The sequence below is a fragment of the Eschscholzia californica genome, unplaced genomic scaffold, assembly GCF_041429995.1.
Source record: "Eschscholzia californica isolate CP2 unplaced genomic scaffold, dmEscCali1.0.p SCAF_4, whole genome shotgun sequence".
Lineage (NCBI taxonomy): Eukaryota > Viridiplantae > Streptophyta > Magnoliopsida > Ranunculales > Papaveraceae > Eschscholzia > Eschscholzia californica.
The window spans coordinates 34,597,237-34,613,341 of NW_028238461.1; the positions used below are offsets into that span (position 1 = coordinate 34,597,237).

At 35.6% G+C, this 16,105-nt stretch overlaps 1 protein-coding gene across 1 annotated transcript; it reads left to right on the top strand.

Moving 5' to 3' along the window:
- The first annotated feature begins 223 nt into the window (after positions 1 to 223).
- LOC147544282 (E3 ubiquitin-protein ligase UPL5-like) lies at positions 224 to 2,867 on the top strand. The gene is made up of 2 exons (XM_086637340.1): positions 224 to 1,993; positions 2,099 to 2,867. Exons 1-2 carry the CDS (start codon positions 523 to 525, stop codon positions 2,767 to 2,769), a joined length of 2,142 nt encoding a protein of 713 aa, XP_086493466.1. The 5' UTR covers positions 224 to 522; the 3' UTR covers positions 2,770 to 2,867.
- The last annotated feature ends 13,238 nt before the right edge of the window (positions 2,868 to 16,105 follow it).

Sequence of the window (16,105 nt, forward strand, 5' to 3'; positions counted from 1 at the left end):
AGAGGAATAAAACATGAAGATTGAGGAAAAGGATTAGGAAAAGAAACAAATAACAAAGAAGTGGATAAAATAGAAACAGGAATATTTGAGAAGGGTTGAACGCTCGGTAATGATGGGATCCACACGGGTGAATGGTCACATCTTGGGGGCTAAATGGGAATGACCGTAAGATATAAAAGGTAAATAGGTTAGTTACTAAAAGAAGACAAGATAAGGAATAGTTGGCTCTTAAAATTTGGAAAGTTGCAGTTATTAAGTTATAGGCAGGAAAGGTAAAATGGAAACCTTTAAATTTCACGAAACCAAAACCAGGAAGTACCACCACCGACTAAATAGTACCTTTCCTCTTCATATAAAGAACGACTCAATCACGGTAGACTAGAAAGAGAGAAGACCAGAGAATCTTCATTCTAGAAAGAGAGAGAGACTAGAGAGAGAAACTTTTGGTTGGTCTATGAAAGATAGAGAGAAGATTTTAGGGTTATTTTATAGAATTTGGTTCATCTATTATCAGAGGGCAAGATGAGAATATTAGACAAGGAAGGCTACTTCTTGAGGAATATTGAAGCAGAGGGAATAGAATTCATACCTGAGGTAGAATTTGCTTGCTGTATCCGTCACTTTGCATCTAAGAAGTCCCATAAGCGAGCAATACGAGTACTTAGAAATTTGGCTTTCTCTACTTTACGTCTTATTAACAATTATAGTAATGGTGATGATGAAGATGATTTAATAAGAAATTACATATTATCCAATCTTAATTGTTACTTGACCATGATACCTAGAAATCGTAAGAAAAGGGAGCATCTACAATTGTTTCTGTTATATGGAATGCCCAAATATCTGGTCGATTTATACAAATCTCCCATCAAATATTATAAAGGAATAGGCGAGGAATCAATTCGTCTCTTTATCTATCCTAATATCCAATCCTACCCTATATACATTCAACATCTATTCGCTAGTATAGCTTTACGGTTCACCGTTCTTCTCTATGATGACAAAACAACAACAACAACAACTTCAGCTTCTGGGTTATACTACTCATGTCGTCAAACTTACATATATTTATTGAAATCAATTGGGCCTGCAAACACATCTAATTTTTTCATGTACGGAAGACCGAGGGACTTACTCTTTTACTTTCACCCATTTATAAGGGAGCTCACTCAACAGTTTGTTGTGAACATGAAGTTGGTCAGAGAGTCGTGCTTTTGCAGAGTGCCATCTTCGTTCAAATCACGATTTGAGAGTGATATCCGTGACTTCTCTGTATTGACACTCCATATGTGTACTAAAATTGAGGAGTACATGAGATCCAGAGGTCTATCATCATTTGACTTACTTCCTATGGAGGTGCTTGTGGATGTGTGCTATAATGTAACACAACTTTTACCATTTTGGGAAGATCTTAATAAGTTACTTGACAACATCGATCTTGGTCTGACATATATGGACGACGGCATTGAGTATACAAGATGTACTGAGTGTGAATTTAATCATGGATGGTCTTATTATCTATCAATTCTCAAGGAATTGAACTTTGTCTCTACATATTATAATGTATTTGGAGAAAAGCTCTCATCTTGCTTGAATTCTCACCGAGCTTCAATAAATAAACTTGTTATGAATTCAAAAAGAGGCAATAACCACCAATGGCTTCTTCGACATAAGAATTTACTTAACAATGAATCTAGAAGACATTTGATCACGATGGTATTCCCAGATCAGGTCTGTGATCATCACCCACAGAAGACGAAAGTTTTCATTGACAGGTCGCAGTTATTGGTTGATTCTTTCAAGCATGTTGGGCTTGCAAACCCCATTATGTTGCGGAATGGAATTATCCCTCAGTTTAAAAATGAGGTAGCAATTGCAGGTCATGGAGTTTTCAAGGGATGGCTCCTCTTGCTATGCCAGCATCTATTCACTCCACAAAACACTCTATTCCTATCATGCCCACATAACCCTCAGAGGCTCTATCTTAATCCAGGTATGTTTATTCGACAATTTCAATTGCTGTTCATGCTTTTAGTTATGTTATACCTTACTACTTCAACATTTTCTTTCTTTACTAATTCCACTATCTTGTTTGCAGCAAAAGTGGATCGTCAAATACTTCAATATTATGGGTTTTGTGGTCGAGTGATTGCTTTAGCATTGATGCACGACGTGCAAATAGGAATTGGATTCGATCGATTGTTTCTCTTGCAATTAGCCGGATCTATTGTTACATTGGAAGATATACGCGATGTGGATCCATACATGTACAAAAGCTGCAGAGATATTTTAGAAATGGACTATGAGTATGTTGATTCGGATGGTTTGGGCTTGACATTTGTTTGGGAAACTGAAGAAGAAGATGAAGCAGTGTCCAGAAGGAAAATTGTAGAGTTGTGTAGTGGAGGGAACGAAATGGTTTTGAATAGTACGAACAGAGAAGAATATATAAAACTAGTGATCAAACATTGTTTCATGAAATCAGTTGAAGAAAAGGTAAAACTAATTATTCAAGGTCTTGATGATGTTCTAACTCGAAGGCGTCGAAAGACATTATTCGAGAGTATAGAGTTAGAAGATCTCGATCACATGCTTTTGGAGAAGAATAGAGAAGACATAAACAGCGGCGAGTACGGAGGTGTTGATGACAACAGGCCTTCTCCTTTTTCAAAGATTATAGGAACCACATTACCCAAGTCTAGACCGATGTCTATTCGTTCTCCATTAACATGTAAACAACAGTGTGGGAAGTTTCATAATTTCTATTGATTAAGATCAACTTATTTGTAGCTAAGGTTTTATTAGTTTATTTGTTAGAAAGGAATATATATTTTAGGTCCCTGTTTTGAAAGCTTAAGAAAATTCAAGTACGTTTACATCTTTTTACAGAAATAATAAGGCGAATGGTATGTGTTGTTGACAGATGGATTACATATATGTAGCGGGTGGATTGTGAAGGGAAAAAAACAAAGACGAAATCTTGATGGGAAAGATATAAAATTGAAGTATAATATATTTTGAGTAACAATTAGACCTTTTTCTTGAAGAAGAATGAGTATTCTATATTTTGAGTGAGGAGAAAGATATAAAAATGAAGTAAATATACATGACAGAAGAAAGATACTAAATAAAACCAAATCTCAGGAGTTTGGTTTCTCTGACTTGCTTCTGCTCCTACAATGGAGTTCTCCACATCACAAACAGGAGCCATGCACAATTTAAAAAGAACTTGTCATCCATGTTTTGCCATACTCGTCTCTGTCTTTTGTTCTTCAACAATAAGCACTTGAAATTTAAAACATTTTCAGAATCAACTTAAGTCCCAATCATTAACTTAATTATAACAACACAAATATATAGTACGATTGTTATATCTAACATCCACAGATACCCATAGATTTAATCTAGCTACTTTTGAAATGGAGGTTTTAACTCTTAATACTAAAAGTTCAGTCCAACATTATAATAAAAATATTTTGCCAGATCTTTTTATGGCATATTCTGATCTTTCTTAAGTTCCTTAAACCTGAGCCGAATTGGGTCTCTCGCCATCTTTAGTATTTTCTCCTCTTCGCTTAGCCTATTAATGCATGTCATCATGTAGTCTTGTGCTTTCCCAAGTTCTTTACGAAGCTTATCTTTTCCGTCTCTCCGACCAGAGTACCAGACCGCAACATTTTGGAGTTCACTTCATCTGTCTGCTAATTAGTTAAACATTTGATGTTATTACGAGGTTAAAAAAATAATAGTAAGAATAATAATAACCAAAAACTTTTACCCTATCTTCTGCCTTCAATGAGATATATTTGCTGTGACAGATACATTGGAGTTCGTTTTCCAGACGCTCAATTTCTTCCTCTACATTCATCGCCATTCTTCACTATAAAGTTTTAAGTTAGTATATATATATATATATACATGTAGAGAGCGAGAGGGAAAGATATATACTAACATAAAGAAAAGATGAAAGAGTGACCTGATAAAAGGTTTCTAGAAGAAACATCTACAGTTCAGTGGAACTGCTGAAGAAGAAGCAACCAAATTGCACTTTGAGGACCTGGCAAGATGATATGGGAATCTGGTTATTGTGCTCAATCTAATTAAGGTTTATTTCTATGCCAATTCTAACGTCTCCAGTCCCATATAATAATCATTGTCATAGTATTTTTCTTATTTATTACTTTGTATATAATTATTTTACTAACTTATTTTATTGAAGGTGTACTTTGATTTCCCCGAGCATGAAAATGTCATTAAATAGATTAAGAATGAAACTAATGAGAGATGGAGAACCTGGAAAGCAAAGTGAAGCGTAAATATTTTACACCTCACTTTCTAAATATAGAGCAGTGCAAATCATGTGTCCCCCCAGGTGTTACCGCTACTCAATGGTTTGGTGTGGTCGACTATTGGAGTAAGGATACAATACAGGTAACATTCTCTCTCGATCCATATTCATGTTGAGTTAAACTTTTATGTACTAACAAAATATTTTTTCTAAAATACAGAATTTAGCAGAGATCAACAAGATGAATCAAGCTAAGAAAAGATTTCGGTACTGTGGAGGGCGTAAATCTTTGGCTCAACAATACAATGATGTAACATTTTGGCGTATCATTTAGTTTTTTTGTTTCAATTCAATTATTTTTGTACTAAAAAAATGATAATTTTCATTTACTTTGTATATTGCAGCTTGAAAAGAAATATGGCACTGAGGCTAGTCGATTTCAAGTTTTCAAGAAGACTAGATTAAGGAAGGATGGAACTTGGGTTACCAAGGACATAGGAATTTTTGACTTAAAGTTTTAGTTAAACTTAATTAATGTTTTTGTTTCAAATAACGTGGGTTTTGTTAATCTTATCGAGTGTGTATAATATTAACAGGAACACTGTGAGGGATAAGGCTGGGAAAAAAGTCCATAAAGCCGAAACCCGTCACGGGTACCCGAGTCCGTTAGACCCCGCGGGTACCCGAAACCCGAAGGCGGGTTTAGCCCGACTGGCTCGATGAAATCAACGGATTGGGTACGGGTTTTGAGGTGCTATCCGGCATGCCGCCCGAACCCGCCCGATAATCTTTACCCGACATAACCCGCTTAATAATGTCATCCATTTATACGATAATGACTATGCACATTATATGCATGCTTGCTTGTATGTATTTATGTATGCATGCATAACATATATAAATATATTTTTAATGTATGTGAAGTGTATAATATAGATACACATACATATATTGTTGTCCAAGTACAGTTAAAAGAAACTTAATTAAATTTTGGTTTCGGTAGTAGTTTCGGTACCATCGAAATAGAAATATTTTGGTCATTTCGACCGAGATATTTTGAAACTTTGGTGAAAACCCGATACTCGACCTCCCGATATCCAAGAAACCCGAAAAGTTTGACGGACTTGGACGGGTTTTGGACACTAGGATTTTTTAAACTACCCGCCCGATTAAACCTGAAAGCCTGAATGGACAGAGAGTTTAAAAGCCCGCCCGGCCTGAAGAATGACATGAACCCGACCGACCCGGCCCAGACCGATTCCCGCCCCTAGTGCGGGAGTCCTGGAACAGTGACAAAGCGAGAACACGTCAGGAAGCGAGTATGTCGACACCCCCGGTCCAAAAGATGTTTTCGGAAGCCAGATGCCACCGGAGACACGTGGGAGAGTCCGATTCATGCCCTTTGTTGCACCAAAGGATGCAGATTTGAAAAGGCCAAGTTCGGGTGTCATTTCAAGTCTTCAAAATGATAATTGCCAGCTCAGGAAGGAAGTTGATCAACTTAAGGAAGGCCAAACTGCAATGCGTGAAATGATAGAGAGACAAGCTGAAATGGCAGAGAGACAAACTGAAATGGCAGAGAGACGAGATAGAGATTTTGCTGCATTGATGGCACTCTTGGAGCAACAACGACGACAACCAACTACTTCAAAATCTTCACAACCTAGGTAATTTTGTTTCCCTTTATTAAATACTTAGTAATTTTTAGGTTTGAACAAGATATTATACTCTTTTCTGTACCTATTCCTCACACTCTTTTTGGGTGGGTTCACGACCCAATACTCGAGTTTTGCTTATCTCAGTATGTAGCCTTAGTTTGATAAAATCTGTCAGTTAAACTAGTTGAGTTGTGAACTAAAAAGTTTGTTGATTAAGTAGCTAAGATTTTTGCTGCCTGTCTAACATATATAACTGTGTTAGACTTAGGTAAGCTTAGGTTAGCTTGAATCAGTTCCTTAGGTAAGCCTAAGTTAGACTTTAGAAGGATAAACTTGATTTTTGCTGCCTGTCTAACACATATATAACTGTGTCTTACTAGCTTGTAGCAGCTTTTTCTTTTGTTAGCATGGTGGAGATTTGGGATTCTTTCATCTCCCTTATGTTATTTTCGTTTTCTTTTTTGCCTTTTAAGCATAGAGGGGTACGCCTTGAGGTGCCCCGCCTTCACCTTGACTTGTGAGAGCAAATTGCCTTGAGGCCGCTATTTAAAACATCGAATAAGGGCATGTGATGTCTATAAAATTGATGATTGGATGGATGCCCAATCCTTGGATATGCTTTCAATTGAACAGTGTGCCATAAAATATACTCAAAACAGGATACTCCTTTTTCGATAGTATAAATACTTGGATATCTAGACAAATTTAGTTTCAAATTTCAAATGGCGTACTTGTTATCCTTAAAAAAAATGGCGCACCTGTTTATACTTTATATAGTGAGATATGGGTACTGGTATTAGTAGATTAATTTTTATATTGAATCACCCATGTGAGCGAGCCATCTAGGGCTCTTAATTGTCTTACAGGAAGTATAAACAGGTTCCTTTCTTGAGAATTTTGTTTAAGTATGTTACTTAAGTAACGGGTTATGTTATATAATGTGTTACTTATCACTTACTCTTTTTGGAAATTCTTTCTTATACATTACTATTAGTTTGAGCTCACTGAAGAAATTAGAATTGGTGTGACGTGTTTTTGTAGTGTTTCTTGTACATGGGGCATCTTTTCAGTATACTTATACTCCTATTGTCCTACTGTTCGTTGCTTGGTTTTAATAAATTTGCATGATTTATCATTTATAATTAGTTAATGTTTCAAGTACTTAAAGCCCAGGCTTAAAGTTGTCTTTAAAAATTATAGGATTATGCTGACGGTTGAAAAAAGACCTAGAGAAATGATGCTACAACGTGATTTTGCTAGTGCAGTTGGTTATCTCAACCAGAGTTTATCAGAAGAAGAACACCTGAAATTTATTCAATGGGATTTTCACAAGTTCGCGAAGAGGTGGGAATGTGAACGTTTGATCACCGTAATCCACAATATTTGGTCGAACTAAATATTTTGTGTTTTCTTTCTTAAAGCAAGCCGACCAATGTTTTGGGTGTTGTTGCAAGTGAAGTGCTGGATTTGACTGGTTTTTACTATAGTGGGAAGTCCGCCAATATAAAACATGTGACGCCCTGTACTCTATGTAGCACGACCACGCCCCGGCAACCTACAGAAGAGCCGAAAATTCGATAGCATCTCCTCCGTAAATCGAACCGGTCGTACCTGTAATCTGTCATGGCTCATAACAAACATATGGAAACAACCCAAAAACAAGCGGAAGTAACCCACCATGACGTCTACACAAGTATGCAACTAACGAACTATATACACACCCTGCATAAGTTCAAAACATTCTATATACAACCTATGTATTATGTATATACATATGTATATTGTGTGAGTGCGAAAAATACAAAATATACGTAAAGTTGCTCCAAAACCCAAAAGATCAAAAAGCATGCCGACGTGCAGCCTATCCTTAGCAGTCCATTACCAAGATAAGTATCTACAACCACTGCTACACACCACAAAAGCACTAGCACCTGCAACTAACACACTAGTACTCACCGACACGAGTAAACTGGTAGATGAGTCCAAAAGCAAACGACGATAAAACCTTTTTCGCAAGAAAAAAAACATGCACAACACATATATATCAACCCTAATACTATCATACAATAGCAGACTTAACTGCCCACCCATGGTATGCTCTCAATCAACATAGAGTTACCCAGAGAACTCTATAGTACTTTGGCTAGTACCGTCCCATTCCGGCACTAACCAAGGTACTCAAGTTCTCTCAAGAAAGTGACTTACCCCTAGGTAGGTAAGCCCCTCTCCCACTAGGCGACTCCACAGTCATTGAAAAGCCAACCTCGTGATAAATATATACGCCTAGTTTAGCTAGATACGTTTTACTTCACCAAAGTCGAATAGTCACGAAGTCCCTCCAGTATTCGTGTTAGTACTAAAAGTCTATTCTCATCGGTACCCTAGCATGCAACTATTTCATCTGGTTTGGAAAATTATTTAGTCTATCGAAAGTAGAAGTAATACTCTTTTCTTGTGAAAACATCCTTCACCCGCAATCTCAGTCGATTCGGAACTCGCAGATTGAGTTTTGGCTGGGCCAAATTGAGTTTTTGTTCACTTTTGCTCGGGCCATTTGTGTTTTTCTTGCTTTTCCATCCTTCCTTGAGCATTCTAGGATTATTTTAAGTTATCTTGATTAATTCTAGGGTCACTTTAGCTACAATAGTTGTTAATTTCTAGGGAGATAACGTACCAAATAAGAGGAATTCATGCTTTCATGCACATTTGTGATATATCTATGATAGAATCCTCTTATAAGTGATTGAATATTGTCTAATAATCTCTCTAGTTCTTAATTACTACATGTTTTCCTATTCTTACTATTAGATACAAGTGAATTAAGTCAAGTATTATGCCATGACCATGATTTTAGACTCGATCTCACTTCCGATTGAATGTTTATGTATGAATGGATCCATGAGTAGCTAAGTCTCTTGTCTAGGGGTTTGTGACAAAGTCTTGATATGTTATTGTGAGTGTTTATTTTGGTATGATTCTTGAATTTGATGCACATCTCATTTTCGATTAAATGTCTAAACCCATTTCCTGTTGTATGTCATGCATCCATCATAGTTATTCGTTAGGCATTATTCTCGATGAAGACTCGATGTTACTTGAACATGTCATCCTTTAACTAGGTATCATCACGAGATATACGCTAGTATTTAGGTTGCCTACCTTAGAGTCGAGAATAGCTCGAATTCGAACTCGGACCAAAGTAAACATACACATGATCATTTCAAGATGAATTCCTAAATCCTTGACCTCTCTCATATTTAGAATAAAACCCTAGCCTCCCACTAAGATTTAGTTAATAGTTTAAGTTCAGTTATTTCTTTTGTTACTTATTCGATTATAAAACTCCTCATTTACCTTTGTTCCCTTTTCGTCTTAGTCTAAGTTAGCTACTAAGACTTAAACCGACGAATAAGACCCTTCAATATCCAAACTACCTTCCTATCCTTGGATCGATCCCGGCTTTGTCGGATTACTACTTGATACCTCCGCTTGGGTGTGCAACCTTTCGGGTGCATCAGAGAACCAGACCTAAAATCCTTCAAAATTTTCACGTATTATTTCTTCCACTTATACCCTCATTTAGTGTTCATATTTGTGTGATTCCTTTTTTTTAGACTAAATCTAAAATGAATTTCTTTACCTAAAATAAGTGGAAGAAAATTGGATTTCAATTTAATGGTCAAATTATTTTTGGTAACAATCTAAATTGTTTCTTATATTAGATGGTATTTTTCTTTTAAATTGGATGGTATTTTGTCTTCCAAATTAGATTGTTACCAATAATCAAGCAAATACAAATAGACTTCTATAGAATTCCTTCATTGACACAAATATTTTCACCAAAAAAATTGTTGAAACTTGAAATTTTTTTGGAGGTAAATTTAGATGAAATTAAAATTTTTTGGAGGTAAAATTAAAGAATTACTTTTTAGTTAAGCAAATTTGGTTTAGTGTGTGTCACTTGAATAAAATTAAAGAAAAAAATATTCGTAGTAAAAATAAAAAAGAATTAAGTAAATATTCTTAATTAAGCAACTTTGATTTAGTTACCTTTTTAGTTGTTGGGTCAATAAATGTTGTCCAAATGTGTAATATAGAGATAAAGGGTAATGTTGAAAATTTAATGAATTTTATATGATAAAAAGGAAAATGAGTCTTTTATTTTGAGACAAACCAAAAGGGAAAGTGAGTCTCTTAATTTGAGACGGAGGGAGTATAAAGTTTTGGAGTGGGAGGTCATTTCTTCTCTGAATTTAATACGCAACTAAATCTAAGAAAATATGGGTTTGAAGTGATTTATGTTTTAATAATTTGAGGAATAGGATTTTGAAACTAACTAATCTAATCTAATGGAATAAAGTGTCGTTCTCTTTGTGGTTTAAGAAACAAAAAATGAGTGAGGGATCCAAAATTTGGGGGGGAAATGAGCGGGAACACCATTTTCGGCCAGAAATGAGCTTCCAGTCCAAATGTCAGGACAACTTATTTTTTTTCTGGTTTTCATTTCTTTTTCTCCCCCTCTTGCCCCTGGTTTGAAAATTCATAACTTTCAAACGAAATTTTGGAATCCCGCGAGCAAACTCTCTCTTCTCGTTTTCTTTCTCTCTCTAAAACTTTATAAAAACCATGGATGTTGATTATCTTCTTCCCTTCTCTCTATACAAATATTTCGAAATCTGGATTTTTTTTCTTTCTCTCTCTAAAACCTTCAGAATACCATGGACGTTGATTATCTTTTTCCTCTCTATCTCTCTGAAGTAATCTTCCTCTCTTTCTCTCTCTAAAAATTTTCTGAAAATTCTTCCCCTCTCTCTCTAAACTTCTAATATCTCTCTCTAAAACAAATTCTTTAAATTTTAGAGAGAAACAGAGGAAGAAGATATGTAAATTTTCTGGAAGTTTTCTCTCTCTATATAAATATTTCGAAATCGATTATATTCTTGCCATCTCTATCTTTTTGAGAAAAGGAAAGTAGTAAGATTGGAGAGAGAAGATATGTTTAAACAGAAATAAAAAGAATAAAAATAGGAAATATAGAGAGAGAAAATTCTGGACAGAAAATATGAAAAAGGAATATGTAAGTTTTCCTAAGAACATTGATTTTATTTCAATCAATTCTTTAATCTCAATTACATTTGTTTATATAGAGTTTAGAGTAAAGAAGAGAACAACTAACTCTAACTAATTCTTTAACTACTAACAGAATTAACAAACTTAGTTCATAACTAACTTTGTTATTCTTGTTTATTCAGGTACAAGTGGTGCTTCTATAGTTTGACTGGAGAGCTTGGAGGTGCTTCTATACTTGGACTGAAGAGCTTGGAGGTGCTTCTATTGTTTGTTTCTTGGAACTCCATGAGATCAGACTTGAACCTAGAAAAATACAGTACCCACCTGTTGATTTTCGTGAGTCAGGGCATCCAGCCCAATCTGAGTTTGAATAGGCTATTAGTGTAGTAATGTTACCAGGAATTACACTAATTCCAGAACCCATTGACCCTTTTAGATATCTTAAAATCTTCTTGACAATAACCAAGTGTACTGTTGTGGGTGTTTGCATGAACTGAGTTGTGTAATTCACAGCAAAAGAGATGTCTGGTCGAGTTAAGGTGAGGTATTGGAGAGCACCCACCAAACTTCTATATTCTGTGGGGTTTTCAAGCACTTCACCATCAGTAATGGACACTCTTTGACCACTGGCAACAGGGAGCTTAGAAGGTTTGCATTCTAACATACTTGCTTTTTGTAATAGTTGTAGAGTATATTTAGTTTGTGTTAGAAGTATACCTTTAGAAGATGTATTTGAATTAACCTCTATGCCCAAAAAATAAGAGAGAACTCCCAAATCCTTCATCTTGAATGCTGAACTCAAATCAGATATTAGCTTTGAAATTTGAGAGTTGGAACTGCCAGTTAGAATGATGTCATCAACATATAGTAGAAGAATCATCATTTGATCTTGAGAATGATAAAAGAACATTGAGTGATCTGTTTTACTCTTAGTGAAGCCATAAGTATGTAGAAAAGTTGCAAACTTGTTATACCAGGCCCTAGGAGCCTGCTTGAGGCCATAGAGTGCTTTATGAAGGTGACATACATACTTTTCCTTCCCTTTTTGCTCAAATCCTGGTGGTTGAATCATATAAACATCTTCATCTAATGTCCCATGCAAAAAGGCATTTGAAACATCTAATTGTTTCATGAGCCAAGACCTTGTGACTGCAATTGTGAGAACAAGTCTAATAGTGTTTGCCTTTACAACAGGACTAAAAGTTTCTGCATAGTCCACTCCTTCCTGTTGATGGAACCCTTTGGCTACAAGTCTTGCCTTATATCTTTCAATAGACCCATCACTCTTTTGCTTCAATTTAAAAACCCACTTGCAGCCTAGAATGTTCATTGATGTATGATAAGGCACAAGTGACCATGTCTGATTTTGTTGAAGGGCTAAGAATTCTTCATTCATTGCCTTGACCCATTCTTCATGTTTTGCTGCCTCTTTGTATGTTGTGGGTTCAGTAGGTAAATGTAAGATAGATAGAAAGGCCATATCTAACATGTGAGGTGATGAATAATGAGCCACAAAGTCAGCAGGAAGCTGCTTGCTTTTGATTATGCCATTTCTGCCCCTAGTAATCACTTGGTCAGACTGTAAAGGCTGAGATTGCAACTCTGAGTTAGATGGTGTACTAGTGACAGCATTAGGTGTCCCTAATTCATGAGAGGGCAAGCTCCTAAGTCTTGGAATAGTTGGTGAGCAAGTTGAACTTGATGTCCCTACTCCATTGACATGAGACTGGCTATTTGATAAACCAGGCAGTGGTAAAGAAATAATAGGCTGTTTATTCTGATCACTACTAGGCTGTTGTGAGGAGATGTTAGCATATGGAAAATTGCTTTCATCAAACACCACATGTCTAGACATATAAATCCTCTTTGTTTTTGGTTCATAACACCTATATCCTTTGTGTTCTTGACTATAACCCAAAAATACACATGGTAGACTTTTGGGACTTAGCTTGTCTTGTCTAAGTTCTCCTAAGTGAGGATAACATGCACACCCAAATACCCTTAAGTATTTGTACTCTGGTGAAGTATGAAACAAGACCTCAAAAGGACTTTTTCCTTGTAAAGTGGTTGTGGGTATTCTATTTATGATGTAAACTGCTGTATTGAAAGCATCAAAGCACAAAAACTTAGGTAAAGAACAGTGAAGAGATAAGGTGTTACCTAACTCTGTGATATGCCTATGCTTGCTCTCAGCCTTCCCATTTTGCTGAGGAGTATATGGACAAGAAGACCTGAATAATATGCCACTTGAGTCTAGGAATTTTCTGAATTCACCTTGTTTCAATTCAGGAGCACCATCTGACTGAAAGTATACCACTTTTGTCTTTAGCAAATTTTCTGTTGTTGATTTGAAATGTGTGAAGCATTTGATACTATCAGACCTATTCTTCATTGGATATATCCAGCTGTATCTACTGAAATCATCTAAGAACAGAATATAATATCTGGCCCCATTAGGTGTGGTAATAGGGGCTGGTCCCCAAACATCACAATGCACTAAATAGAGTGGAAATTGTGATACTGTGGAAGAGGAATCAAAAGGTAAACATTTACTTTTACCCATAGCACAAGATTGACATAGTTTCTTATCAATAACAGTAGATAAAGTAATCTTGTTTTCCTGTTGAAGTTGTTTAAGAACACCACAATGTGAATGACCAAGTCTGGCATGCCAAGTATCATAAGATGTAGCCACTTGAGCAGTATTAGCAACTGCCCTATTTCCTAGAACCCCATTATTAACTTCAATAGGATACAGATTATTCTTAACTGGTCCTTCTGAAAGAACCTTTTTAGACCAAATATCCTTAATACAATATCCCCATGGCATGAATTCCACTGAACAGGAATTGTCCTTTGTAAATTTTGAAATAGACAATAGATTTCTCTGTAGACTTGGAACACATAATACTTTGTTGAGATCAAAAGAGCAAGAGGAAGTTGATAATGTAGAATTCCCTATATTTGTGATAGAAAGAAACTTACCACTACCTACCATGACTGCTTCAGACCCCTTGTAAGGTTGAGAACATGTTAAATTGCTTGTTGTGTGTGTCATATGGCTGCTGGCACCTGTGTCAGCTAGCCAAGAAGTGTCCTTAGAACAATTTTCAGCTGACCTAGTTACAGTATGACATTCATTTACCATATCAATGTCAAAGCTATTAGTCAAACAGTCCATAAAGCATTCCTCATCTGTCTCAAGTACAATGGCAGTATAGCATTCTTGAAAATCATCATTCTCATCACTATTATACATATACACTTCTGCAGTATTACATTCAAGTAGAGGTTCATCTGCATATGAATAAGATTGAGAACCCACTTGTTCCACTTGTTCCTCAATCTTCAAAGGTATTTCTTGTTGAGTTTCTGTATGGTAACTACTATGAGGTTTATTTTGCATATATCTAAAATAGCATACACCTGCAGCATGTCCCCATCTTTTACATATCCCACAGGGAACAGAAGAAAAATCAAAGTCATCTGCCCTTTGATTATGATTCTTTACTTGAGGATTTTGAGAAGTTGATGATGAAAGGTTATCTTTCTTAAAATGGGTAGCCTGATTTTTGTAATAAGAAGGAGAGGGTCTACCATTGTTTCTATTAGAAGACCTAGGATACCCTCTCTTGACATAATAAGCCTCTTGTTCTAATTCCTTAGTTGATAGCCATTGTTCATGCTGTACTAATCTGGACTTTAGTTGAGCCAATGAAAGGAATTCATTGTTGGCTCTAAGAGCTATGACAAATTGATCATAATCTGAGTTTAAACCTTGTAAAGCTAGTCTTACTAATTCTGAATCTGAAATCCTATCATGAACAGATAACAGAGAATCAGAAATGGTTTTCAGTTCTCTTAGGTATTCTGTCACAGTTGAATTCCCCTTTTTGATGTTTTGTAATTGCTTTCTTAATTGGTCTTTCTTAGATTCTAAACCTTCATTGTTTGTAAGATCTAGATACTCCCAAATTTCTCTAGCTGATTTTAATCCATAGGTATCACAATAGATGGATTTTGACAAGGTACTTTTGAGATAAGATCGAACAAAACTCTCCTTTGATCTCCATTGCTGGAAATCAGGGTTTACTTGCTCTACTCCATGAATTATTTTTAGTTGGGGTGGTTCTTCTATAGAACCATTTACAAAACCTAGCATATCATAAGTATTGAGAAGTGTTTCCACTTGATCTCTCCACATGAGATAATTGGAATCATCTAGCTTCTCTGTGATGAAGCTAGTAACAGAAGAAATTGGTGGAAGATTACCTGAATTCATAGAAGCCATGAAAGATCCTTGGAATTTGATGATAAGCCCGAAAAAACAGTAAGTTGTTGCTGAAATCTAAATTTTCTTTCTATCTTAGTGATGAGAATTGAAAGCTTAAAGCTTTCTTTTTGTTCTAATATTGATTTGATTCTAATATTTGATCTTGTTTGATGTTGAATTTTGTATGAGATGTTGAATGTTGCTGATTGCTGTTAAGTTCTTGAAGAAAAACCCTAATATTTGGATCTAACCTTGAAATCTGATACCATGTAAGTTTTCCTAAGAACTTTGATTTTATTTCAATCAATTCTTTAATCTCAATTACATTTGTTTATATAGAGTTTAGAGTAAAGAAAAGAACAACTAACTCTAACTAATTCTTTAACTACTAACAGAATTAACAAACTTAGTTCATAACTAACTTTGTTATTCTTGTTTATTCAGGTACAAGTGGTGCTTCTATAGTTTGACTGGAGAGCTTGGAGGTGCTTCTATACTTGGACTGAAGAACTTGGACTTGCGTGGGCTTCACAAAGACTGCTTTACCCTTTGTATGACTTAAGAGTAAAAACCCTAGAGAACCTGTCTTCACCTTCTATCTCTTTCGAAACCCTAACTCTTACAGAATAAAATTTAGAGGAAAATAGGAAAAATCTAGAGAGAAATTCGGAAAATGTGTTTCCAGTACAAAAATGGCTAGTAAACAGAACAATTTCCAGGAAACAAAACAGTTTCTGGAAAACAAGTAAATTTCGAGTACAAAAATGGCTAGTAAACAGAAAAATTTCCAAGAAACAGAAAAATTTCTAGGAAACA